The sequence below is a fragment of the Macaca nemestrina genome, chromosome 3 (assembly GCF_043159975.1).
Source record: "Macaca nemestrina isolate mMacNem1 chromosome 3, mMacNem.hap1, whole genome shotgun sequence".
In the NCBI taxonomy this organism is placed as follows: Eukaryota; Metazoa; Chordata; class Mammalia; order Primates; family Cercopithecidae; genus Macaca; species Macaca nemestrina.
In genome coordinates this window covers 76891160-76918179 of record NC_092127.1, presented here as the reverse complement: position 1 = coordinate 76918179, position 27020 = coordinate 76891160, and the positions used below count along the sequence as shown (strand labels likewise).

General features: G+C 41.1%; 2 protein-coding genes across 13 annotated transcripts in view; one reads left to right on the top strand and one right to left on the bottom strand.

Moving 5' to 3' along the window:
- Positions 1-1996: 1996 nt before the first annotated feature.
- On the bottom strand, positions 1997-14939 carry LOC105486235 (TRAF interacting protein with forkhead associated domain). Of its 3 annotated transcripts, XM_011748995.3 has the most exons (4): positions 14678-14934; positions 13172-13230; positions 10733-10824; positions 1997-7467 (listed from the first exon to the last, which is right to left on the bottom strand). In XM_011748995.3, the coding sequence occupies exon 4, from the start codon at positions 7447-7449 to the stop codon at positions 6892-6894; it is 558 nt and encodes a 185-aa protein (XP_011747297.1). In that variant the 5' UTR covers positions 7450-7467; positions 10733-10824; positions 13172-13230; positions 14678-14934; the 3' UTR covers positions 1997-6891. The 3 variants fall into 3 exon arrangements, with proteins under 3 accessions (XP_011747297.1, XP_011747298.1, XP_011747296.1); XM_011748996.3 differs by lacking the exon at positions 10733-10824; XM_011748994.2 differs by lacking the exons at positions 10733-10824; positions 13172-13230 and having other exon boundaries at positions 14678-14939.
- Positions 14940-26756: 11817 nt separating this feature from the next.
- The window catches only part of LOC105486234 (alpha kinase 1), a 138851-nt gene continuing 138587 nt past the window's right edge, over positions 26757-27020 (top strand). For 9 of the 10 annotated variants that reach the window (XM_011748988.3, XM_011748986.3, XM_071093188.1 and 6 more), the window contains exon 1: positions 26764-26955. The gene's annotated coding sequence lies outside the window, so the exon portion shown is untranslated. Of the gene's footprint in view, positions 26956-27020 lie in introns of all 10 variants that reach the window. The other variant, XR_011621079.1, reaches the window with a different exon arrangement.

Genomic DNA, 27020 nt, shown 5'->3' with positions numbered 1-27020 from the left:
CCCAGTGGAATATAGTGTGCCTTGGGTTTACAATGGCTTTGAAAAGGCAGAGCAGATTTTAGAGGTAGAATCATCAGGATTTTCTGGTGGGTTGGATATAAGACTAAAGAAAGGGGTAGAATCAGATACTACTGTAGGGTAACACATCTGGCACGGTGCCGTGGCTACCTTGCTCACTCCACATAGTCCACGTAGGCAGAACTCAACCACAGTCTGACACAGGTCTTGGTAGAAAAAGGTCATGATCCTCTCTGGATCCTCCATGGCAAGATAGGCCATCATAAAGGAGCTGTCAAAGGGCCATTTATCTTGCAAAATACCTCCCTATCTTGCAAAAGGCTGCCATGAGGCAATTTCTCATCCAACTGGTTTCCAGTGACCTCACTCTCATTCAGGTACAGATACCGACTATAAAAATGTTTAGCTATAGCTCAGAGTTGGCTCCTCAACAACAGAGCTATTTCTACTTGTCATCTGTCATCTTGTCCCCTTGGTTCAGTGTCATCCAGGGACGTCCCTAAGGACCAGGCATACAGGGAGCTGACTCCATGCTGATGCTGGTTTTGCTGTCTGTGTAAATAATAAACTGTCTCAATCTATTTGGACTCATTGTCTCCCTACTGGTCAAATCTATAGATGTCTGACAGCCAGCCTAGCAGCTGCAAGTGCCCTTTACTGTAACTTCTTGGTTCTGATTTGACTTAATAAGTGTAATGGGAGGAACAGGTTTGGGAAAGTGGGGAAAATGAAAGAGTTCTATTCGAAAAGTTAACTTTGAGGTGTTTATAAGATATTTGGATGAAGATGTCAAGTTGGTGATGGGATAATGTCTGCAGCCCAAGAAAGAGGTCTAGGTTCAAGTTTGGGAGTCAGTAGGAAAATGGTATTTTAAGTCATTAAACCAGCTGAGTTTACCCCAGGGGAGCACATAGAGAAGCCCAACTAAGTGTTGACATTTAGAAGTTGGGGGTAGTGAAACAGCCAAAAGAAACAGATACAGGAGAAATGCAGGAACCAGAGAATAGTGTCACAGGAGCCAGGAAATCAGAGGGCTCAACAATAGCAAATGCTTTGAAAAGAGGTCCGCTGCTTTAGTTGCATTTGGGGACAGTTACACAAATGAAGGGATGGAAACTGGGGAGTTGGGGATGAGGAATAAAGAGCAGCTAATGCAGACAACTTGAAAAGAGCAGAGAAATGGGGTAGCTGGAAGGGGATGTGGAGTTATAGAAGGGTTTTTATTTAAGATACTAGTTTTAGAGTAGGTAGATAGGCAGATATGAACAGGGCAGGACAGGGCCACAAAGAATGTCAGGGCTGGTGACAGGGAGGGGAAAATCTAACGGGAGACATCTTGAGCTCATGGGCAACAACTTCCCAATAAGAATTTAAGATGACAGAGTTTGGCCTTCCTCTGGGGGCATGTCCAGGCATGTGCAGTAAGGGGCAAAATGACAGAGTTTGACGAATATATGACCTTCCCACGGGGCTTGGCAGGGGGACGCTAGCCCAGTAAGGGAAAATTGCCCTAAGAGAGCATGTGCATAACTTCAACCACCAAAAGGCCCTCCCAGATACTGGCAAACCACTGCACATACAGGGAGGGGAAGAGACAGGGAGAGAAAATAGGAAATCATAAACCTCTAAGAGCTTTAAGACGAAGGTCAGGCTGGGTACTCAATTTTTCACATCCCCCTTGGTTCCATCCAAGTGTACTTTTTTTGGCTTCAATAAACTCTTGTTTCTGCCTTAAATATACTTCTGTCTCTTGGCTGAATTCTTTCTCCCAAGAAGACAAATATCAAGGACTATGGAGCCTGCCCATACTCACCACTGGTAACACTAGAACTTTTGAAATGATGTATTTTGGGATTATGCCTGCTTTTTTTTTTCAATAGAGAAATATATTTTTCTAGCAGAGGCCAGAGGTTTCATTTAACTATGTAAACATGTCCTAATCATAATTTCTTGAGAATACAGACATCTAAAAAACATTTTTTTATTAAATATATAGTGTTTTCCCATCTTCATTTATTTGGTATTTCTGGTTAATTATCTGACAGTAAAGGAGTTTACAAAAGAAATCTGAGATTCCACATTGAAATACTAAATGTAAAACAACAACAATAACAACAAAAAGGAGAGAAACAGAATCCCTGCATCTGATTCTTGAATCCTTACGAAATATTAAAGGTGAAAATGAAATTAAATTTGAAAAATGATATTAAAATAAATTGTATGAGTATTATTTCAAATTTAAAGATTTTTTTTCCTCCTACCCAGATAATGTCCTCTGTAGTTCAGAAATCTTATATGAGACCATTAAAAATGAGGGCCTAACTCTGCCCCATGCTACTCAGAGGAACACATACTGTGTGTAACGCTGTGGTAAGGAGACTACATACTGTATCTCAGTTGATATTCACAGGAAGCACTACTTAATCCTTGTTTTTCAAAAGAGGAATCTGAGTTATGTCAAATTACAGGAATAGTCGATAAACCCAAGCAGTATGACTCAGAGCCCACACTCAACACTGTACAATTCTTTCCGGTAGAAATTAGGTCAGTATTGTTTTGAGAGTTTTGGGGGCTTCAGGGGATTTTTTTGCTTAGCTATTAAAAAGAATGTGTCTAACCTGGGTGGGGGCGGTGGCTCATGCCTGTTATCCCAGCATTTGGGAGGCTGAGGTGGGCGGATCACCTGAGGTCGGGAGTTCAAGACCAGCCTGACCAACATGGAGAAACCCCGTCTCTACTAAAAATACAAAATTAGCTGGGCGTGGTGGAGCATGCCTGTAATCCCAGCTCCTCGGGAGGCTGAGGCAGGAGAATTGCTTGAACCCGGGAGGCGGAGGTTGCAGTGAGCCGAGATTGTGCCATTGCACTCCAGCCTGGGCAACAAGAGTGAAACTCTGACTCAAAAAAAAAAAAAAAAGAATGTGTCTAACCTAACTTTGATTTAAAAACTTTCAAGATGCCGAAAGTGGTATTATTATAAAAAGGCACTCTGAACTAAGGGGAAATTTCATTGTCACACCTTATTGTGACTATCTAACCTCAGAAGTTTTGTTTTGAAATGTCACTGTTGAGTTAGCTCAATTGATCGTTCGTAGTCACAGTTACAGATTGAACTTATTGTTCTACTCTTTTTCCCCCTTCTGACTACTGCACTTGAGTAGTCTGAAAAAAAAAAGAAGTTACTGTCTTGATTTGGGCCTTTCAAGCAGTTATTTCACTGATGCCACTAAGCAGGGCCAAACTGGTTCATCTCTAGTCCGTTGGTAGCCTTCCATCAGCAACAAAATTATGAAACCAGCAACAAAGCTGAAACTACTGCCATCCCAGTTTCTTCACCAGTGCTCCCAGCCCTAAGTTCATTGCTTAAGAGGTAAAGGACAAATAAGTATTTTCATGCAGGTTGAATAGGTTGGACCTGAGGACAACTCATACCAACTAGAAGCCCATTAAATTCCACCCACACTTTCCATAGGGCTCATCTTGGTCACCACCCGAAATGGAAACTTTGATAGTTTCGATCATGGTCCACATAGTAAAATAATAACAATACCTGTTATCTTAACATAATAATATAAGGAATTAAACTATTAGAGAACTGGGAACATAAAAAGAGCCAGGAGGTATATGGAACCATCTACCACATATACACACACACAAGGTTAATAATAGTTCTCTTCTGGTAGCAAGATTATGGCTAATTTTTCTACAAGGCATATATATTTATTTACATATATAAAAATGTTTTAATGTAAAAACACATACCTAATCCCACCTCCATTAAAACAAATATTGCTACTCATGTTAGAGTCTAACAGTAATACTTTTTACTTTTAAGTCAGTTACTGCATTAGATAGTAGGAACAGAATTCTCTAGAAAATGGTTATATAACCATATGACATATGAGATTTAACCACTGGAGTTGCAGGTTCAAGAAAAGACTGCCAATGATTCTAACACTGGCACCATTCATACACCTCTTTACCTAAAGAGCCCCAGAAAAATCACTTTCCAGAGACAAAGAAGTCCTTAAGGTGTATATGGAAGGTTTCACATCTTAGCTGCAGTACCTTGTGTCAAACACTAATAGTTTTGTTTGCCCCACCCCCACCCCGTGACCATTTTTTTGAGAAAAAGTTGTATCTATCCACATGATCACTGACCAGAGCAGCCATTATATAACGTGACTGCATTACCTGAGACAAGCTGATTGGTGAAGGGGTGGGCACCTGACCCAAGCTGACCCTTCCCTGGAAATGAAATCAAGAGATCAGGTCTCTTTGGGGGGATCAATAACGTGTAAACCTTGGGAGCTACAGGTGGCCATGGAGCCAGTACGCATTGAGGGTCAGAGCCAGTGCATTCAATCCCACCTGAGGTCTGCTGCATTCCTTCCTCAGTTCTGCGAAATATGGCAGCTTTCCTCTAACAACCCTGCTTTGGGGTTGGGTAGCTCTGGCAGAGATGCTAACTTTGTAATCAAAACAATTCTAATACTAACCAATTGCTGTTTTATTATAAAGCATTCATTATTATTTACTACTGGAGTTGGGCTATGGAAAGTGTTTCTATTCTTTGGAGAAACAATGATAAATAAACTTTTAGCAACCCACTCTCTCCTTTGCCAATCTTTTAAGAAAAAAAAATAGAAAAAAATTTTAATATTTCTCAAGTGGAACAAAACCCTTTCCAAGATTTACATTAGGAGAAATCATTATTCTGTATGAGCATGAGATTTTTCTGGCCCTAAATATTACTTAACACATTGTTTGGGTTCAATAACAATAATACATGAATCCCTTAATATTAAATTTATAGCTTAGAAACACATTCATCAGCCTCAAAGATAAGAAACAGAGGTGAAAGTCTTCCGAAATAGTCAAAATGTGACAGTATGCACACATTAAAGGATATACACTTCACTCATAGAAAGCCTTTACCATGAGACTACACACTGTAAGCAATTCAAACAAGCTGGGTGATCTGGCTGTAAATCCACATCAGACAGGAAGCTAAAATCCTAGAAGGAATCAATAGTAGGTAACCTTATATTAAGAGGAGTATATTGGTTTTCTATCTGCTGCTATAACAAATTACTGTGATTTCGTGGCTTACAACCAACACAAATTTATCATCATAAAGTTTTGTAGATTAACAAGTCAAATATATCTCACTGGACCAAAATCAGGGTGTCCACAAGACTTTGTTCCTTTCTGGATCTTTGTCTTTTCCGGCTTCCAGATGTCCAATGCACACTTTCCAGCTTCAAGAGACTGTCCACATTCCTTGGCTCATGACCTCCTTCTTTCCAGCGACAGCAGGTCAAGTCCGTCTCACACCTCATCACTCTGACATCCTGATCTGCCTCTCTTCCACTCTTAAGGATCTGGTGATCAATTGGGCACACCCAGATAATCCAGCATAATCTATTTTAATTCCATCTGCAGCCTTCATTCCCCTTTGCCATGTAACAGCACAGTTACAAGTTCTGGAGACTAGCACATGAACATCTGGACATCTTTGGATGGGCCATTACTCTGGGCATCACAGGGAATAAGGAGGAAAACTAGACACACGAACTCAAACAGTCATTCAGGCCACTTTGTACAGGGACAAATATTTCACTCTACTGGAATGGGCCCAGGGCTGGGGAGTCGGGGTTAGGGTGCTGGACATCACATACTATTGCCCAGGAATAGACTGATGGTCTGAATCAAGATGAGGTTTAAAGCCTCTTTTGGTAAGAGGCTGGAGGGTTCACAAAAGCATTTTTAAAAGGCTGTTACAAAAACATGGACCTCTCACTACAGGAAATTTCACTTATCTGGAAAATTGTACAGGGAGCCTCACTACCTGGCAATGCTACAATTTAACTTAACTGAACGGTTACCTCATCTACTTAACATTCACTAGCTACCTTAGTTAAGTTGAATAAGTATCTTAAATAAAAAAATGGTATTTAAGAACTGAAAAAGACTTTTTTGAAGTTAACACTAGGAATATTTAAGCGTTAATTACAAACATTCACATATACTTATCTATGTAAAGTGGCCCAAGAACAGTTTTTTCCCTTATTTAGAAAAAAATTCAAATAAAATGATTAATTAAACTTTGACTTTATTATGTACATGGATACTATTAAAAAGGTGAATTCGTGAAATTTTAAAATTGTATATAACATATAAAAGTCAAACTTCTAATTTGGTAAGTAAATAATCCTAAACTTAACACAGTGGTTCTTTAAAATGTTTAAATATTTGTCTTAGATGCTGAATATAGACAAAGATAACTGTCATCTTAGGAGTAAACACACTATAATTCTGCAAAAAGAAATCATAGAAAAGCAAGGTAGTATTTCTCAAGTAAGTCCTTCCATACTAAAACCACAGTGACGCACAGACACTAGCCTAGAACATATTCCAGTACTGCAAGTACTGACACGCTGCAAACACCAGTAACAACCTGTCTGGAGCCTTGACCTTAAAAACAAATGGCTGCTGTGAAATGATGTGACCAAACCAAGAGATGGTTCCTTACAAAAACAAAGCAAAACACAAGATGAAAATCAAGCAGAAGAAGAAAATAATATAACCTTATTTTGAGAACACTACTTCATCTCAAAGGATACTTTTTGTATATTAATCCTCACAGATGAGCACTTAAAATAATTTTGTGTAGATACAGGAATACAACAGGTGACTAAGTTAATGACTAACACAATTTACAGACTTCAAAATGATAACACTGAATTTCAAATTTCACAGCATAACAGATGACTATAATATACTACCCTAATAAACTCTTAATAAGTAGTGTCTATACAGCATCTACAGAGCTTTTCATCCTTCATATTTCTCCTCTTAGACTTTCTGTGTTCATGACTCATTTTCATCCATTTCTGTCGGAAAACTGCTTTGGGAGGAGCAGAGCGAATAAATGCCATACTCAGGTATGGGCCTGTGTGGTGGCCAGTTGTTTTCTTCCAAGAGTGATCTTGGAGATAAAATAAATTGAGTCTCAAAAAATTCCAATGACTCGCCATCTTCCTTCTCCATCAGAAACTGATACTCTCCGAATCTGACCATGCACCTGTATGGCAGGTCCATTTTATTTAGGTAGCCCAGCTCTCTACTGTCCACGATCAGATTGGTCTTTTTACTCATATTTTTTATTTCAAAGGAGAGAACTGAGCTGTTGAATTTTTTAAACAGCTGCAGAGAAAACTGAACTCGGGAAACCTGTTTGTCCTGAAAAGTATAACGACAGATGTTGGAATTTCGGCCAAATTTCACCACTTCGCTGGAAGGGAGTTTCTCTCTGTTAAAAAACCTTATTGACTGAAATATTCCACATTGCGACTGGCCAGGATGGTAAACCGTCATCTGGAGACAAGTTACTGTCTCTTCTGTGTCAGCGTCTTCAAAACTGCTCATGATGTGCACAAGGCCCACCTGCAATAATTAAATTACCATGTTAGTTTCTGCTTATGCTTGAGGCATTCAGAGCTTTGATTCTAACGTTTTGATGAATATCAACTGATAGGCAATTTATTCGGACTAAGAAAATGATACATAGACAATACTTTCAGTGAACTAGTAGATATGTGAAATCTTATACCAAGCCCTATAAAATTGCTACACTAGCTTTTCCTATCTTTTTCATTTCTAGTTTGACTATAAGACCACACATAAAATGCAGACAATAACAAAGAATGATTTTTGATAAAAAAATGAGTTGAGGGAAGCATAAAGAAACCTCAGTTCCTCTTTCACCTAAATAGAGTCACTTGAGCCCAGAGAAAATATGACAGGTGTACTTTAAAAACAAAGTCAGGAAATAAAAAATCCCTTTGGTTTGAATACATTCAGAGGATATATACATAAAGAAAACTTAGTTTATTAACTGGATTATAATTAAATATATTATGAATTATGAAACCTGGTTAAATAAACAATAGTTATAAACAAATAATTGCAACATTTATCCTTTACATCCTCACTTTGATTTCTAACAGGTAAATGATTAAAAATAGTAAATGCTTTAAATGGTTATTTTATTCTATAATTTCAAATTTCAGACATTACTTTTAAGAATATAAGTCTCCGTTAGTTGGTTCTAATTATCACAGCCTGCACTGGTATCAGAATTATTTATTTTTGTCAGTGGTACTCAATGACTGGATGGACAAACTGTCATTAACTACAAATAGCACAATCTAACTGTTGTTAACCACATCCCTTGAGAGCTGATGGCCTGAGGTGGCCCTCCACCTACACTTCACTTCATATGTCTTTGATAATTAGTACAGTACTTAAAAGCAGTATAACGGGATGGCAGAAATAGCTACTAAAAGTTTTGTGAAGTTACTTCAACACAGAATAGCCATTTTAAAACTAACTTAATTTTTTAAAAGTACATGCACATGATTTTAAAATTCAAACACTAACAACGGATTTAAAAAACAAGTATTTCTCCCCCATCTGAACTCTTTGTCTTTCTCTCCTAGAGTACAACCACTGTAAAAGCTACTTTTTTCCTTACAGAAATTTTATTTACATAACCAGCATAACTATGTGTGTACACTCTCACACACAAACACACATACAAGCACATTTCTCCACAGAGAAAAAAGTTTCTTACACAAATAGAAACATGCTATATTTAGTTCTGAACCTTTGTTTGTTCTTCTTTTCTTTTTTTTTTTTTTTTTTTTTTTTTTGAGACAGGTCTCTGTTGCCCAGGCTGGAGTGCAATGGCATGATCTCAGCTCACTGCAAACTCCACCTCCCGGGTTCAAGCAATTCTCCTGCCTCAGCCTCCTGGGTAGCTGGGATTACAGAAATGCACCACCACACCCGGCTAATTTTTGTATTTTTAGTAGAGAGGGAGTTTCGCCATGTTGGCCAAGCTGCTCTCAAACTCCTGAGCTCAGGTGATTCACGATTCACCCACCTCACCCTCCCAAAAGTGCTGGGATTACAGGCATGAGCCACTGTGCCTGACCGATTTTTCAATTAATAATACATATGGGTGATAATTTTCCCATATCTACACGTACAAATATACCTCATTCTTTAACAGCTGCACAGAATTCTGTAACTGTAGCACGGTGATAAGTTACACTGGTACACAGAGAGATGCCGAGTGCCGCCTGCATTCCTTGGATGACTCTCAGTTGCTGCGGCTACCGGACACTGTCTGCTTATATTGATTTGGGGTTTGGAGATCATCAGTCTTAAGTAAGAATGATTTGTAGTTTTATTGTTTTTTGTTTGCCATCTATATTAGATGTTGGCATCAAAATTATGCTGGTTTGAAATATAAAAAACAAAAATCAGAATACTTTCCTCCCTTTCTACCTTGCTGGCATTTACTTTTTTTTTTTTTTTTTTTTTTTTTTTTTTGGAGATAGCGTCTTGCTGTCACTGGAGTGCAGTGGCGTGATCTTGGCTCACTGCAACCTCTGCCTCCCAGGTTCAAGTAATTCTCCTGCCTCAACCTCCCGAGTAGGTGGGACTACAAGCGTGCGCCACCACTCCCAGCTAATTTTTCATATTTTAGTAGAGATGGGGTTTCATCGTGATGCCCAGGCTGCTCTCGAACTCCTGAGCTTAGGCAATCCAGCCACTTCTGTCTCTCAAAGTGCTAGGATTACAGGCATGAGCCACCATTCTCAGTCCTGCTATTTACTTTTAAAATACAATCTTTCCTTCTGTTTTGCAAAGTTTTGCTGCTGGAAATCAAACTCTCAATTTATTCAGTTATCCAACAAACGACACAGGTAAGCAATATTTCTTTTCTATTGATTTGAAAATGCATCTTCAATTTTATTTTCGTAATATATTTTTGAACATTATTGCATCATATTGCTCTACCCAAGCAGGCCACAGATGTCCAGCTATAAGCAGAAAAACTGAGAAAAATCCTCAAAGTCCTGTGCCGGGGTGGTAAAACTTACTATGAAACCAAAGTCAGCAAGAATTAACACACAATGGGCAGAACTGGTTAATCCATCTTACACTGTGATTTGAAGACACTGTAATTATGATAATAAAGTCTCATTATTCAGGAAGCAGACAGCATAAAAGAATAATTATAAGTCATGGAATGATGCATTAGCAGTCGACAAGAAAAGCATTTGCTATTAAGAAGAGCCTGAAAAGAAGCATCAGAAATCTGTAAGTGATCTCCAGCTTTATTTACAATATGCTGCCATCAATCTAGTTCATTCTTGGACTTCAGGCAATAAGAATTGCAAAAGGAGAACTGGATTAAAAACCATGGTGTATTCTGGATCTAAATAGTCTTTTGGTAATATCCAAATTTTGTTTTTGTATGCTCTACATAAGCTATTACTTTATAATTCAGTCTTCTGAGCAAATCCACCACAAGAAAAGCTTACCCCATATAGGTTCTTATACTCAGTCCCCAGGGCAGATATATTATCCACTGTTAGGGAGAAAAAATGGCATTCTGGTTTATACATCAGTGGCTGTGAGTGTCTTGGTATAGATCAATTCTCTGGATTTGATGAATCTCTGGATTCACAATTGTGACTCCCTCCAACAAACACTGAGGCAGACTGCATTAGTGTCAAATATTTGCCACCCCATCCTTGCAGGCCTATCCCTACCAGTTCTGCCCCTTTAAAATGATGATCCACTTCATTAACAACCATGTCAATGAAACATGAATGGAAGAGAAGCAGAAACTTACTTCTAATCAGAAGCTTAAAAGCCACTGTGTAGTTCCACCTTCCCGCTTTCTTTTGTCAAAACATCAGCAGTTCCCACAAGGAGCAGCTCAGTCTGGGTCCCAGAGGGAAGAGCCAAAGACAGATACATAAAGGACAGGTAATATTAGCAAAAAAATCAACCCTTCTTCCAATAAGCCACTGGAATTTTTGAGGTCATTTGTTACTGCACCATATCAGACCCTGAGCTGATGGATGCATTCACCTATCTTATGAAGGTGTAAAACCACAGCAAACCCTGACAATGATATGGTTTGGCTGTGTCCCCACCCCAATCTCATCTTGAATTATAGCTCCCACGATTCCCACATGTTGGGGAAGGTACCTGATGGGAGGTAATTGAATCATGGGGGTGGTCTTTCCCATGCTGTTCTTGTGATAAGTCTCACGAGATCTGATGGTTTCATATGGGGGAGTTGCCCTGCACAAGCCCTCTCTTTGCCTGCTGCTATCCATGTAAGACATGACTTGCTCTTCCTTGCCTTCTGCCATGATTGTGAGCCCTCCCCAGCCATGCGGAACTGTGAGTCCATTAAATCTCTTTCCTGTATAAATTACTCAGTCTCAGGTATGTCTTTATTAGCAGTGTGAGAACAAACTAATACAGACAGGAATAAGGGCTATTACTTATTTCATGCCTTTCATATGCCAGGCAGACTGCTAAGTCCCTGATACACTGTAACCAAGTACATCCATTTTTCTAAGTCATAGTTTAATTTTTTAAATTATTTTCTCTTTTCCCCTTCCCCCTGTGCCCTGCTTCCTACTTAGACCTTCAGAAATGCAAATGTAACCTTTCACTTCTCCTGACCAGACATTCCCTACAGGGCAAGTATATCTAACCATGACAACCTTGACTTTGATCTCTCCTGGATAGTTGGCAATTTGCAGACCAAAGCATGTCCCCACAGAACTCTCACTTCCAGGGGGTGCCCTCTGAACTCACACCTACTAGGAGGGCATGGTGAGAGTGTGCCTGCTTGGCCACTTATATAACTTATATTTCTGCCCAGGAAGGTGCCAACTCAACTATCTGGTAAAACACAAGGGAAGCAGGGGACCCCCTGCTCTGGCTCACGTCCCACCCTACTTTATAAAAGTGCCCACTTTCTGCTCCAAAAGTGAAGCAGCACATTCTGGGTGTGGATAAAGGCAGGACGTTTTGTGCCCCCTTCCCCAAGCTAGCTTAGGAATTCACTTTTTTTGGTACCAGACCGCACTCTTGTTAATTGGACTCTGCATGCAGTGGGCCACTAACCTGCTTTTTGGTGACAACAGGTCATCTCATCTTCAAAATAACCCTGTGAATCACTGCTTCACTGATGAGGGAGCTGAATCTCAGAGGGTTTAAAAACTAGCCCAGATCACAAATCCAATGTCAAAGACAGAACTCAAACTCGAATGCATCCTCTCTTAACCATTACAAACACTGCCTGCCCGGTTACCAGTTACTTCACAAACCTTAGCAGTTAACATGTAGAGAAAGGGGACATAAAGGTGTGTGGGCTACAGCCAGCAAGGCACCAAACAAGAATCTAATACTAGGGAGGAAAATAAGCCATTAGTGCTACCTCATAGGAGGAGCAGGCTCTGAAGCACCAGGTTACTGTGAATATCAGTTATCCTTAAGCCTGGGTGTATAATATTAACATGGACCTAGTACTCATCAGTAATTGTGGCGGGTTGTTTAGAGAACATGTTGATCTCTTACCTCAAGGAACTTAGAAACGAATCTATTCGTTTATCTCCAAAGCCACAAGGTCTCTCTACAAAGTGGCCTGAACACTCTGACATTTCAGAGTGGTCAGCAGAAAAACAGGAAAAGACAGAAGCTGACAACTAAAATAATATACTTAAAATTGTTAGATGTTTAAAAACCACGGGTGCACATTTGCTCAAAACAGCATTTTGAAATCTGTTAGTCATGTTATCAAAGAAACAGGGGAACAATGATTTTATATAGTGATAACAATGGTTACCTCTGGAGACAAAAACTGGGGGCCTGAGATAGGAAGGAGACTTACTCTCCACTGCACACTCTATACCTTTGGAATTTTATACCATGTGCACTTCAATATCTATTCAAACACTTAACAAATATTTTCTTTACAACATCACCAACCCTCTGATGTTTATGGAATTGACAGTGGTTGGAGACTAGCAAAGTATCATTAAAGGGGTAAACTGTGATATCTGACATGGAAAAGTTGTAAAACACTGATTAATATCTGACAAACAGTAATATCTGTGTTAACAAAGGAAATACAATAAATATAGAAATAAAAATAAGCACTGCCATTGGAAACTCTGTCTCTGAAAGCTGAATACAGAAGGCATGGATGCTGCATTCTTGAGTGTCCAGCTCTTCTGTGCTGGACAACAGGATGTGTATATACACTTACCTGGGAGGCTTAGAGTTGGGAAGAGAAGGGTTAGATCGAGGGCAAGGCTTCTGACTCCTCTTTGGGGAAAGAAGAATGGATATGTGTAGAGGTGTTATGTGCAAAAACAGTACCTCCACCTCTGCTATCCTCCCTGCAACACACACACACGTACACACACATACCCACACACACACACACACCCCCCCACACAAGGTCCTGCAAAGTCAGTGAAGAGATGTACTACCCTCACCTTGCCGAAGGGTGTTCGGCCTTAAAATGTCATAAACAAAAAGATATATAGAAATATTTTCGCTAAAAGGACCCAGGTGTCTAAGCGGTTTAACAGAAAGCTTGGCGCCCCTGGGTGGTCATGCATGCCAACAAGATTTCTCAGGCTTTAAGAAGTCTGTTTTTTAAAACAGGGTTGACTATGCTAATGGGGTCTGCTCTGGATGCTGAAAATTTTTACTTTCATTTCCCCCCAGCCCCCTCTCCTCCCCAGTTCCCCCTGAATATATTCTCAAGAAAGAGTATGTCTTTGGGTGTTTCCAAGTAGGAAGTTTCAAGGCTTTTCTCCCTAACGAACAACGAACACTGAGCACACAGGAGGGGAACAGAAACTTGGAAGCAGAGCAAAGGTCCAAGTAATCCTCCTGCCTAACCCTGCTCAACAGGATCACCCTGAAGTGTGGCTCTGAAGATATTTGTGAACTCTGGCACAGCTGTTTGGCAGAATTAATACTAAAGCCACCGGTCTTGCTTGCAAAAACAAAGAATCAAAAAAAAAAAAAAATGTGAAAACCAAACACAGCAGGAGGAAACCCTTAAGAAAGCTCGGTGTCTTTCAGACATAATATTTTCTTTCTCCCACTCTACTTAATTGGCCTGACCCGGGGTACAGTCCCACTTCCCGGTGGCTGCGGACATCCGCAGTGAGGCTCAGTCTGTGGATTCTGGCTTCAGAGGATTTGGGAAATTCCACCTTTCAATCTGAAATCTGGGGAAAGTCCCAGAAAACAACGGATTACTATATTTATCTCATGAACCAGACTGAAACAAGAACTCAGGATAAGGACCAAGGACCTCGGCACTCCAGGGAGCTCAGGGCCCCTCAGAAAGGTCTCCGACAGCGTGGAGCCGACAGCGTAGGGCCGTGGCAGTTGGCAAGGGGGGCGTCGCGCACAACTGCTCTGGAGCCACACTGCATAAATGGCATTCGTTTTTGTTTTCTGATTAGAAAAACGTTGCAAAGAACACTAAAGTACAGAGAAAAAATACCCCCATCTCCAATGTTTCTTCATTTATGTAAATATTCTCATATTTTATAAAACAGGGAGGTGCCGTCTATAATTTTTGCAGGCTTTCTTTAGCATATGGTGAGCGTGTGCCAGCTGAGCCGGAGCGGCGGGGGATGACTTCCGATCCGAAACCCCGAAAATCTCCTGGGCAAACCTGCTGTCTCTGCGGGATACACGGAAAAGGGCCAGTCCCCACCTCACCCCTAGCCCGCCGCCCCGCAAGTACCTGGGGCTGGGGAGTGCGTGAACTCTCCTGAGTTGTTCGGCTCGCCCGGCTCAGAGCGAGGGGAATCGAGGAGACTGGGCGCAGGCTGGGGGAGGGCGCCCGGCGGCTGCTCCTCCGCGCGGGCAGGTGTGAGCCCCGGGACGCGGGGAACCGAGCCAAGGACCACGGACCGCGAGCCGCCGATTCTCCTGCGCGCGCGCGGCCTCCCCTCCCACTGGCTGGCAGAGCACGTATTTTCGCGCGCCCGGGGCCTTTGTAAAGCCCGCAGCGAAGGCGCGGAGGTTTTCAGGCTCCGCCCTCCCCACTGGCGCTCCCGCCCCTTCCTTCCTCCGGAGGTGACCCGGCAGCTGGCGCCTTTCTCCCGAAGCACCCAGCTCCCTGGGCGCCTCTCTGAGTTCTGTGGCAGGGTTTGGTGCGCGGTGCACCGACCCGGACCGCGCCTTCCCAAACGAGTGGCCTCTCCGGAGAGCCCAATTGGCGAGCTAGAGAAAACAAGGGAACTGGATATTTCAGCATTAAGGGGGACTTTTCCCCAAAATGAATGTTGCCCCAGGGCGGGGGCAGGCGGGGTGTTGAACTAATCTTTAGGTGACTCCAAGGATACCAAGCAAGCCAGTGCATGGCATGGACGAGCTCCTCTAATCATCGCAGCCCCCCTTACACATGAGTAAACTGAGGCTCAGAGAATGGTGGAGTGTGGCGAGAAGTGGAATTTTTTTTTTTTTCTTTTTTTCTTTTTTGAGACGAGTCTCACTCTGTCGCCCATGCTGGAGTGCAGGGGCGTGATCTCGGCTCACTGCAACCTCTGCCTCCCGCAGAGGCGGGATTTGAACTTGCTCCAGGTTGCCCTCGCCTTACACCCAGCAGAGCAGTCCAGTCGCATTCTCTCCTGCCGCTTCCACCAGAACGGACATCCAGAGTCCACAAGTAAAAGCTGGTACATGATGAAATGGGAAACACCTCTCAGGAGTCCTTTGTAGCTTAGAATAAGGTTTTCTGCCTCAGTGAAAAGGTTTGGAATGACCTAAGTGTGAAGAACCTAAGGGGAGTAGGTGTCAACAGAGGATATTCCCGGGCTCGGTGGCTCACACCTGTAATTCCAGCACGAGGTCAGGAGTTCGAGACCAGTCTGGCCAGCATGATGAAACTCCATCTCTACTAAAAATACAAAAATTAGCCAGGTTTGGTGGTGGGTGCCTGTAATCCCAACTACTTGGGAGGCTGAGGCAGGAGAATGGCTTGAATTGGGGAGGCAGAGGTTGCAGTGAGCCTGAGATGGCGCTGTTGCAGTGAGCCTGAGATGGCGCTGTTGCAGTGAGCCCAAGATGGCGCCACTGCACTCCAGTCTGGGCAACAGAGCGAGACTCTGTTTAAAAAAGAGAGAGAGAGAGAGAGGACAGACACTGTAGAGACCAGCGGTCCCTTTTGGGAACTGGTGTCACGGAAGACTTTTTCCACAGACTGGGGTGGGGACCACAGGAGATCATTTCAGGATGATTCAAGCCCATTTCATTTATTGTGCACTTTATTTCTTTTATTATTGCATTGCAATATATAATGAGATAATTATACAACTCACCATAATGTAGAATCAGTGGAAGTCCTGAGCTTGTTTTCATGCAAGTAGGCGCACACATTTGGGGGTGATGGGAGACAGTGACAGATCATCAGGCATTAGATTCTCATAAGAAGCCTGCAACCTAGATCCCTCCCATGTGCAGGGTTCCTGCTCCTGTAAGAATCTAACGCCCCAGTGATCTGACAAGAAACAGAGCTCAGGCAGTAACACAGGTGATGGTTAACAGCTGTAAATACAGATGAAGCTTCGCTTGCTGGCCCAGAGCTCATCTCCTGCTTTGCCACTGGGTTCCTAACAGTCCATAGACCACTGCTGGTCCATGGCACAAAGGTTGGGGGCCCTTGCTGTAGAAGGAGAAAGAAGACTGAGGATAGATAGAGGAAGGAGGACAAAACTTGACCTGGCTGAGATCATAGTGGCCTACTTCTTCTCATGGGAAACCAAATTCTGATGATGGAAATGAGTGGAAGCCCCTTGTCTGTTCTGTCCTTGAGTTCAGGAGAGTTGCTTGTTTGTGGATCTGTTTCACTGGCAATAAAATGACATTGATGTCTGCCTGATGAAGAGGTTCTATGGGTGTGGTTAAGTTTTGAACTGTGTCAGGAGCTAGGTATAATTAAGTACAGTGACTGTGGGGAAAGAAGGGTGCATTTATAAGTGAGGCAGATTCCCGTAAGGGCTGCAATTTTGTTAATCATCAACATTTATTATTTCTTCTCTGGAAGAGACAGTCAGGGTACCTTCTCTCAGCTAGTGAACATGAGAGCAGATGGAAGATAAGACATACTATCTGATTATGTCAGTGAACTCATACAGTAGAACAGTATTATCAGAATTAGAGTTTCCAATCTCTAATTTGAAAACTGACAAAAGGCCCAGAAAATTTCTAAAAGCTTGAATAAAGCCAGAGCCCCAAAGAAATGTGACTATTTATTGCTGTACTTTCAATTTATTAAGTTTTCTGAAAATCACCAGGGGACATTTGCAAAAGAAGCAATTTTAAGTCACTCATATCTAAATTAGGCAAAATAATTTGTAATATGGGCTTTATTATTGCTTCTGTTTGTATAAAACCATTAAAAATGATTATTTTTTAATGAAGAGATTATTTTACAGTTTTACTATAGGTTTTACTTGTTTTATTTTTATTCAAGATCGAAGTTTAAACAAATAGAGCAATGATAGCTCTTCTAGAAAAACATGAACATCATTCTTTGATAATGAAAATGTCTTTACTGTTAAAGAAACACAGTAGGAATTTTAATTATGCAATGAAAGGTACTAGACGTTTCAGGAAGGGGTTTATACAAATATCCTCATCTCAGGCTATTACTTATCTTAAAACAAGCAAATCACTAAAGTCTGAAAGTACTTCAGCCAAAGTTACATCACACTGAGGAAATGTAAGGCTTCCAGTATGTGCCACCATTAAATATGCTGATGAGAACATAGCAGCTGGAAATCACCTTTGAGGCCCTCTTGTTGCAGTTATTCTTTTTGAGAAGAAAAATCAAAAAACAAAAATATTTTTGTTTCAATGTGATTGGGTCATTTTGATAAATTCATTATCTGATTCTGACATAACCTTAAAGTGTGAAACTTTGTCTTGCACACAGAACTGCTCATAGGCTGCCAACATCTTTTAATTTAGACAGATGCAGTTAAACTCTCCTGTGAATTCAACAGGATTTTAAACTTGGTTAACCTCACTTGCTACAACCAAATGCCCTGAGTGGTGTTGGGGTTATAGGAAGTAACATAAATGCTTTCAGGAAAAAATTACAAGAAACCCTTCAGGGAAATGACTATCCTAAAAGTTGGGCTAGGATTGTATTCAAAATAGAAGAAAACAGTAGGCATGTGTTATTGATACAGAAAGGAGGGATTTACTGTTTTAATTACCAATGACCCATCATTTAATTTGAAAATAACATAAAATGCCCATAATCCATTATATTTCTATCCAGCTTTGAACAATTTGAAATTTCTAAATTGTATTAATGTTTAAAAAAAAAAGTAAAGATGTATCTTGGCTCTCCTATTCAACTGATGGCATGCCATCACTTCCTCTTATCATCGTCCCTCATCCCCATGACATGGGTCAATATAATTTCTAATTAAGTTACTTGGTTGTTTGGAAATACAAAGTTTTTCCGTGGCAAGAATCTTAAGAGTTTTAGATATTTTTGCTACCCCATAATTAAGATGATGTACATAAACGCCTACTGTATGTTATTTAAAATAAAAAATAAAAGCAGCTAATTTGTGGTAATACAATCACACCATGTTAAAAAAAAAAAAAAAAAAAGAGGTGCATGTTTGTGTTACTTGCTGCTGAATGAATTATATGACCTTGCTTTCTGTCCAAGGCGTTCTAAGCACCTGAGACCCACGCTTCTCTCACTCTCCCGTCCAGCGCTGACGTTCAAATTCTGTGCAGTTCAGCTCAAGTGTGTCTCACCGGCTCATGATGGATGCTCTCTGCTAACACGTGAAAACATTTAGAATCACCTGAGATAGCTGACCTAAATCGTTTTCCACTAGTTCTAAATGAGGGACAGGCAGCAGCCCAAATCTCTTCCTCTTCCCTGTTCTTGAAATCAAGTAACCACAATTAAAATGAACAAGTTAAAGCCGAGCCCGGTGGCTCACGCCTGTAATCCCAGCACTTTGGGAGGCCGAGGCAGGCAGACCACTTGAGGCCAGGAGTTTCAGTCCAGTCGGGCCAACCTGGTGAAACTCTGTCTCTACTAAAATGCAAAAATCAGCCATAAGTGGTGGCATGTGCCTGTAGTCCCAGCTACTCGGAAAGCTGAGACATGAGAATTGCTTGAACATGGGAGGTGGAGGTTGCAGTGAGCAGAGATCATGCCACTGCACTCCAGCCTGGGCAACAGAGCGAGGCTCTGTCTGGAAAAAAAAAAAATAAATAAATAAACAAAACGAATAATTTAAATCTATGTGTAAAGGATGCACTACTAAAGAAAACACAGAGTGCAGAACAAAAATGCTAGCATTTGTGGAAAAACATAAATATGTGAGCTATCCAAGGAGATAGAATGGATAATGTTGGTTAATTCTGAGGAGAACATGGCTGACAGAGGACAGAAGGCTGGAGTCAGGCAGAGAGTTCTCACTGTGTCCTTTTTCCAACAGTTTGGCTTTTTGTAATTATCTTCATGTGCTACAGTTACACACACACACAGCTTTTTAAAGAAGAGTCAAGTAAGAGAAATTCCCCAAGAGACAGGTCTCAAGGCTTTAAAGCCTCAATATTTTTCATATGGTGAAGGTTTACCACAAAATTCAGGCTCTCAAGAAAACAGCCAGATGGTGAGGAGAAAAGTGGATCCCCTAAAGACAAGGCCCCTGGAGGATGCAGGGAGAGGAATGAGTCAGCCTGTTTGGGCCATCATTTCTGTCCCACCCTGGAGGCAGTTGTGGGAAAGGTGCTGTGGGAGGCAGAATTCCAAAATGGTTCCCTAGGTCTTCACCCCCTGGTACACACAGTCTGTATAATCTCCTCTTGAAAAGAGGCAGAACCTATAAATATGTTGTAATATCACTATTGTGATTAGGTTTATAATCAGTTATCTTTGAGTTAACAAAATGGGAGATGATCCAGCTGGGCTGGGCCTAATCAGGTGAGTGAGTGGTTTTGTTTTTGTTTTTTTCATTTTTTGAGCCAGGGTCTCATTCTGTCGTCCAGGCTAGAGTGCAGTGGTGCGATCTCGGTTCACGACAACCTTCACCTCCTGGGTTCAAGCGATTCTCCCACCTCAGCTGGAACTACAGGAGCATACTACCATGCCTGGCTAATTTTTTTATTTTTTTGGTAAAGATGGGGTTTCACTATGTTGGCCAGGCTGGTCTTGAACTCCTGATCTCAGGGGATCCTCTGCCTTGGTGTCCCAAAGTACTGGGATTACAGGCGTGAGCCACCGCACCTGGCCTAATCAGGTGAGCTATTAAAGGTAAAAGGACTGCACCCTTCATGAAGTCAAAAACACATGTTCCTGCTGGCCTGGAAGGAGCAAATATCCATGCAGGAGCTGCCTATGAAGGCCACATGGCAAGGAAATTCCAGTGGCATTTAGGAGCTGAGAGTGGCCCAGTCAATAGCTAGCAAGAAAATGGGGGCCTCAGTGCTATAACTGCAATTCTGCCAAAAACCCAAATAAACCTTGAAGGACCCCAAGCCTCAGATAAGAACTGCAGCACTCTCAGTTATAAGTGGGCCAACTTCTGACTGACAGAAACCTTGAAATGATAAATGAGTGCTGTTTGGTTTTTTGTATATCATAGAACCTTTATTTTTCCTCTAAATTATTTAAAAACTTATATAACATCCATGCTTTAGTTATGATACCATTTATAATGTGTAAAATGCACCTTCGTTTATAAATATTTTACAGATAGTTTAATAAGTGCTGTTTTAAGCTGCTAACTTTGTAGCAACCTGTTATGCAGCAATTTAAAAAGCTAACATAGTTGCTTTTGTTAGAGGGTCCCGGTCAATTATGCGGGTCCTCAACTTATTCTGGCCTAAACCCCCCAGTCACTCATTATGAGGGCTTGAGGCCATGTAGGCAAGCATGGGAGGAGTTGATTTGGGGGAGTACATTATTTCTACCTGTCGTATACTCCCCTCAAACCGAGTGACTTGATTTTTTCCTTGTTGAATCTAAACTTTGTCAAATAGTGCTTCTTGTCAGTGTAATCTTTAGTAAAAATAAACAAACAAAAAAAAACTCTCCCCTTCTTCAATGTTACATTTAAGTATTTATATTTTTATACTTCAAGTGTTAGTACTTTTCCCTTAACTTTTATTTTAGTTTAGTTTATTTTTCAAAACAGAGTCTCTCTCTGTCGCTCAGGCTGGAGTGCAGTGGCACAATCATGGCTTGCCGCAGCCTCAGCCACCTCGACTCCTCCCACCTCAGCCTCCTAAGTAGCTGAGACTACAGCTGCCTGGCTAATTTTTGTATTTTTTGTAGAGACGGGATTTTGCCACGTTGCCCAGGCTGTTCTCAAACTCCTGGACTCAAGGGATCCACCAGCCTCAGCCTCCCAAAGTGCTAGGGTTGCAGGTGTGAACCACCATGCTATGAATTACTAGCTTCCCAACAAGGAACAACATTTTAAACCACTAATGGGGGATCATAAGATAACATTTTTAACACAATGATTTTATTTCCTCATAAAGTAAAATAGCAAAAGTTGGCTCAGAAAAGTGCCATATCTGGACTAAGTTCTTTTTTCATCCATCTCTCTGATTCTCTCTTTGTGTTTATCCTCATTGTGCTGTCAACTAGGTACGTAAATCTGAAAAGAAAGTTCCAGAATGGCATTCTAGTTCATATCCCCATAGAAATGTCACTATTCTCTGATATCTGGGGCCTTCAAGTTTATTACATATTAAAATGGTTAAGGTGACCTTGAACTCACCTTCCTCCAACGCTGAAGGACCCTTGGAAGGATATAGCCCCTTCTCAAAGTATGTACCACCTGTATATTTTACTTAATCTAGGCTTCAGTTGGAAGATTCTCATCCGACTCTACTTATTCATCTTACTAGGTTTTGTTTTTTTTGTTGTTTTTTGTTGTTGTTGTTGTTGTTGTTTGTTTTGTTTTGTTTTTGAGATGGAGTCTCACTCTTGTTGCCCAGGCTGGAGTGCAGTGGTGTGATCTTGGCTCACTGCAGTCACCATCTCCTGGGTTCAAGCAATTCTCCTGCCTCAGCCTCCTGAGTAGTTGGGACTACAGGCGCCCACCACCACCCCCAGCTAATTTTGTATTTTTAGCAGAGACGGGGTTTCACCATGTTGGTCAGGCTGTTCTCGAACTCCTGACCTCAGGTGATCCACCCACCTCAGCCTCCCAAAGTGCTAGGATTATAGGCATGAGTCACTGCACAGGCCTAGGATTTTTAAAATATTCCATCATCTGCTTTCTGCTACTGCTTTACTGATTTGTTCTTTTTGTACCCATCCTTGACCTACTTGCCAAGCCATAGGACACTTTTCTCATCCTACTTCACTTCTCTGCATCATTTATTCTTGTTGACCAATTTCACTTCATTGACACTGTCACTTCCACCTACTGGGCTTTTAAGCAGGCTTTCATGAGTGTGTTACCTGTGCAATCCACAGGGCCCTGCACTTAGAGTTCCATGCTTGTATCGGCAATCACCAACCTGAAATGCTTAATATTTTTGAACAAGAGGCCCTGCAAATTCTCTTGTCAGTCCTGTTTTCAGGATATACTTTGTTTTGGTTTTTCTATTACTGTTCTAGGCGTTCTTTTCCCATCTCCTCTACGGATCTCTCTTTTTTCTGCATCAATGCCGGTATTACCAACTTTCATCTCTGTGGCCTTCTTTCTTTCCTGTACATTCCCCTTTGGTAACATCTAACTACAATTAGTTTTTTGACTGCCTCTAAGTCATTTACCCATATTTCTATGTCTCTCACCCAGGCCTGTGAATCTATTTCCTAAATATTTCTTTCCCTTCCTTTTTATTCCATTGTGACTGTCATTAATTAAGCTCAGTCATCACTTCTCTCTAGAATACTGCAGTACTCTTCTCATTTTCCTAATTCCTGTCTTGCCTCCTTACCCATCCACCACCAGGATCCCTCCCTTGCATAAACCTTGCTCCATAAGCCAATCTTCCCACACCAGTAACTATTCTTTCTAAAACAATTTTATGATTTTACATTATTTGAAATTTTCGTTTTCTTTTATTTTTTTTTTAGATGGAATCTTGCTCTGTCGCCCAGGCTGGAGTGCAGTGGCGCAATCTCGTCTCACTGCAACCTCCACCTCCTGGGTTCAAGCAATTCTTTGCCTCAGCCTTCCGAGTTGCTGTAACTACAGGCATCTGCCACCACGCCCGGCTAATTTTTGTATTTTTAGTAGAGACGGGGTTTCACCATCTTGACCAGGCTGGTCTTGAACTCCTGACCTCGTGATCCGCCCGCCTCAGCCTCTCAAAGTGGTGGGATTACAGGCGTGAGCCACCATGCCCAGCCCAAATTTTCTATGTTTTCAATATAAATATCCAAATTCCTTAAAATGAAACACAAAAACCTCCTATTATGAGCCAACTCTTGCCAATTTTTTTCCGACTAATTTCTGGCCACATCGCTACTAACCCATCGATCACTGTGATTGCCTTAAGGGCACTGCTTGTGTGCACAGTCTGAATCTGTAGCACCAGTGTAGCACTTGACACAAAAGATTCTCTAAACATGTTATTGAGATGAACGAATGATATCAGCTTGTATCAGCATTTTATACTTTATATTCAAGATGATAAAACCTAGAAAATCAAAACAAATATGATGCTGCAGCCAGTTTTCCTGTGTGTCATAATGTATGCCTTATATAGGTGTACATCTCAATCACTTAAAATTGTTGAAATTTGTGTAATGAAACTTCCATCTTTGAAATCTTACTAAAACTCACCACTGGATTATAAATGAGACATTTTGTCTTTGTGTTTTACGTGACTCTAAGGCTCTTACCAGGAATCCCTGTTGAAGACAATCTTGACTGTTGTCCAAACTGTAAGGAAGCTAAATGTCTCGTATGAGATCCCTCCTCTTCTATCCGTGCCGTTGCCTCTCTCTCCATACTCAAGTGTGCAGTGCCCTTTTTTAGGCTCTGAAATGTACAGCCCTTCGTCCTCAACACTGTATTTCCAACATTTTTGCTCTCCTACCCCCAAATAGAATTTTGCAAAGACAGTTAACTCCTTCACATAAAGTAGATATTCATCTTTCATTATAACTTTAGATACAAAGGGTCTAAATCTGATGTTGAATAAACATAACTCATGCGTTACTCTTTTAAATGTATCCAACACAAATTTTATATCCTAGTGATTTGATGTTCCCCATCACCCACTTAAATACACATGTACAGGCTGGGCGCAGTGGCTCACTTCCATAGTCCCAGCACTTTGGGAGGCTCAGGCGGGTAGATCATTTGAGCCCAGGAGTTCGGACTAGTCTGGGCAACATGGAGAAACACTGTCTTTACAAAAACCAAAAAACAAAAACAAAAATGAAAATTAGCCAGGTGTGATGGTGTACACCTGTGGTCCGAGCTACTTGGGAGGCTGAAGCAGAAGGATCACTTGATCCCAGGAGGTCAAGACTGCAGTGAGCTGTGATTGTGCCACTGCATTCCAGCCCGGGTGACAGCCCTGTCTCAAAAAAGTTTAAAATTAAAAAAAATTAAAAATAAAGACACATGCACAATATCTTTTTTAACAAATGGAAATTTTATACCATTCCTGTATTTCCTTAAGCTTCTGTTTCATTTCACTTCATCCATAGAAGTTTATCCCAGTATAAAAGAGTTTATATACTTGAAAGTTTTTGCCCTATTTCTTCTTCTTCTTCTTCTTTTTTTTTTTTTTTTTTTTTTTTTTTTTCTTGAGGCGGAGTCTGGCTCTGTCGCCTAGGCTGGAGTGCTGTGGCGCGATCTCGGCTCACTGCAAGCTCCGCCTCCCGGGTTCACGCCATTCTCCTGCTTCAGCCTCCCAAGTAGCTGGGACTACAGGCGCCCGCCACCATGTCCGGCTAATTTTTTGTATTTTTAGTAGAGATGGGGTTTCACCGTGTTAGCCAGGATGGTCTCGACCTCCTGACCTCGTGATCCGCCCACCTCGGCCTCCCAAAGTGCCGGGATTACAAGCGTGAGCCACCGCGCCTGGCCTGTCCTATTTCTTTACGGTAAAATATGTAGGCCGGGTGCAGTGGCTTAAGCCTGTAATCCCAGCACTTTGGGATACTAAGGCAGGCAGATCACCCAGGGTCAGAAGTTCAAGACCAGCCTGGCCAATATGGTGAAACCCTGTCTCTACTAAAATACAAAAATTAGCTGGGTGTGGTGGTGGGTGCCTGTAGTCCCAGCTACTTGGGAAGCTGAGGCAGGAGAATCACTTGAACCCAGGAGGCAGGAGGTTGCAGTGAGTGGAGATCATGCCACTGTACTCCAGCCTGGGCAACACAGCAACACTCTGTCTCTCAAAAAAAGTATATATTGAAATTAAACCTTTCTGGCCAGGTGCGGTGGCTCATGCCTGTAATCCCAGCACTTTGGGAGGCCGAGGCGGACAGATCACCTGAGGTCAGGAGTTCGAGACCAGCCTGACCAACATAGTGAAACCCTGCTTCTACTAAAACTACAAAAAATTGGCTGGGCATGCTGGCAGGCACTTGTGATACCAGCAACTTGAGAGGCTAAGGCAGGAGAATTGCTGGAACCCAGGAGGCAGAGGCTGCAGTGAGCTGAGATCATGCCACTGCACTCCAGCCTGGGCAACAAGAGTGAAACTCCATCTCAAAAAAAAAAAGAAAAAAAGAAATTAAACATTTCTATTTCTGTGACCATAGACTCTAAGTATTAAACGTTCTTAAAAATTGAATTGTACAAGTATTGATTCATAATTGTTGAAAAAGACAAAAATAAAATGATATGTTTTGATGAATAGTAAATGATAAAATTTATTCAAAAGGCGTTTCTCAATAAGATTTGTGGAGTTTCAAAAAATTAGTTCATGGATGAATATTACTTGTAGTTAGAACAAAACAACATTCCACAAAAATATACACATGGAAGAGGAGAGGAACTGTGTTTACATAAATAAATAGAGATAGAATTTTGTTATAGCAATGCCATTTGGTTATTTAAACTTCTAAGGTCATATATTAAACATTACATAGTGATCTATCACCAAAAAAAAGTGTTTTAATTGATCTAGCAGCTGACTATTCAATTATTTCCTCCTATTTTGTTGTAAACCATTGACTTGCCAAAGCATTTATGACCCAGCTTTTGGAGTCCTTTACTCTGTCAGTTTCTAGGAAGTATACCAAAGGCCTTACCAAAATTTATCAAATTACTGTTAATAAAACTGATTCCTTCACTCTAGAGGAAACTTCTTTAACCCAGCAGGCTCGAAAAGGATTGAGAAAATTAAAATATTGTTCATGTCAATAGCTTTTCCAATAACATATATTTTGACATTTAGAAATTTTATGCACTTTTGTTTTTTTGGTCAAAATTTCGAGTTGCAGATTTCAGTTGTTCCACTGAAGGACAATGTCCACTGTGTAACTCAATAAGACACTCTTCACTGTCAAACTAGTCAGCCTAATCAGATATTCTATCCAAAAAGTCCTAACTTTCTTTACCAATTCAAATAAACCTAGTAATACGTGTGTCTCTGTGATAGCAAGCTCACTTCGAAGACAGAGCACAGAATGAAGCCTTAGTGTGCGTCTGTCTTTTCATAATAGATTTCAACAATGTCACGTTCATTGTTTCTTACTGACATTCTCTCTTCTTGGCTCTAAGAGGACTCTCCATTCTTAGTCTAAATAATAAGTTTTTCTTTCACTTTCATTAGAAGGAACTTTTCTGTTCCCAGAATACCTTTCGCTGAAGCAATTCCTAAAGGGGTGTGTCTTATGGTGCAAGATTGCTGAAAGTCCCGGAATTGAATTACACAACCATATTCTGAGACAGTCACAGGATTTGTTGTTTTTTTTTTTTTTTAATTCCTACTTCCTGAAACTGATGCCATTTATGAGAAACAGTGTATTTCAAAGAGGCTGTACCAGAATTCACTCTGCTCCGAGTTAGATTTGCTGGTCTTAAAGTATTTTTCCTCTTCAAGATAAAAGTGAGTATCATCTTTTAAATGACAAAACATAGTAGATGGCATAATATATGAAGAAGTATTTTTCT

Coding starts and splice junctions, on each gene's coding strand:
- LOC105486235 (XM_011748994.2), bottom strand. CDS start 7,449: ATGAGCAGTTTTGAAGACGCTGACACAGAAGAGACAGTAACTTGTCTC.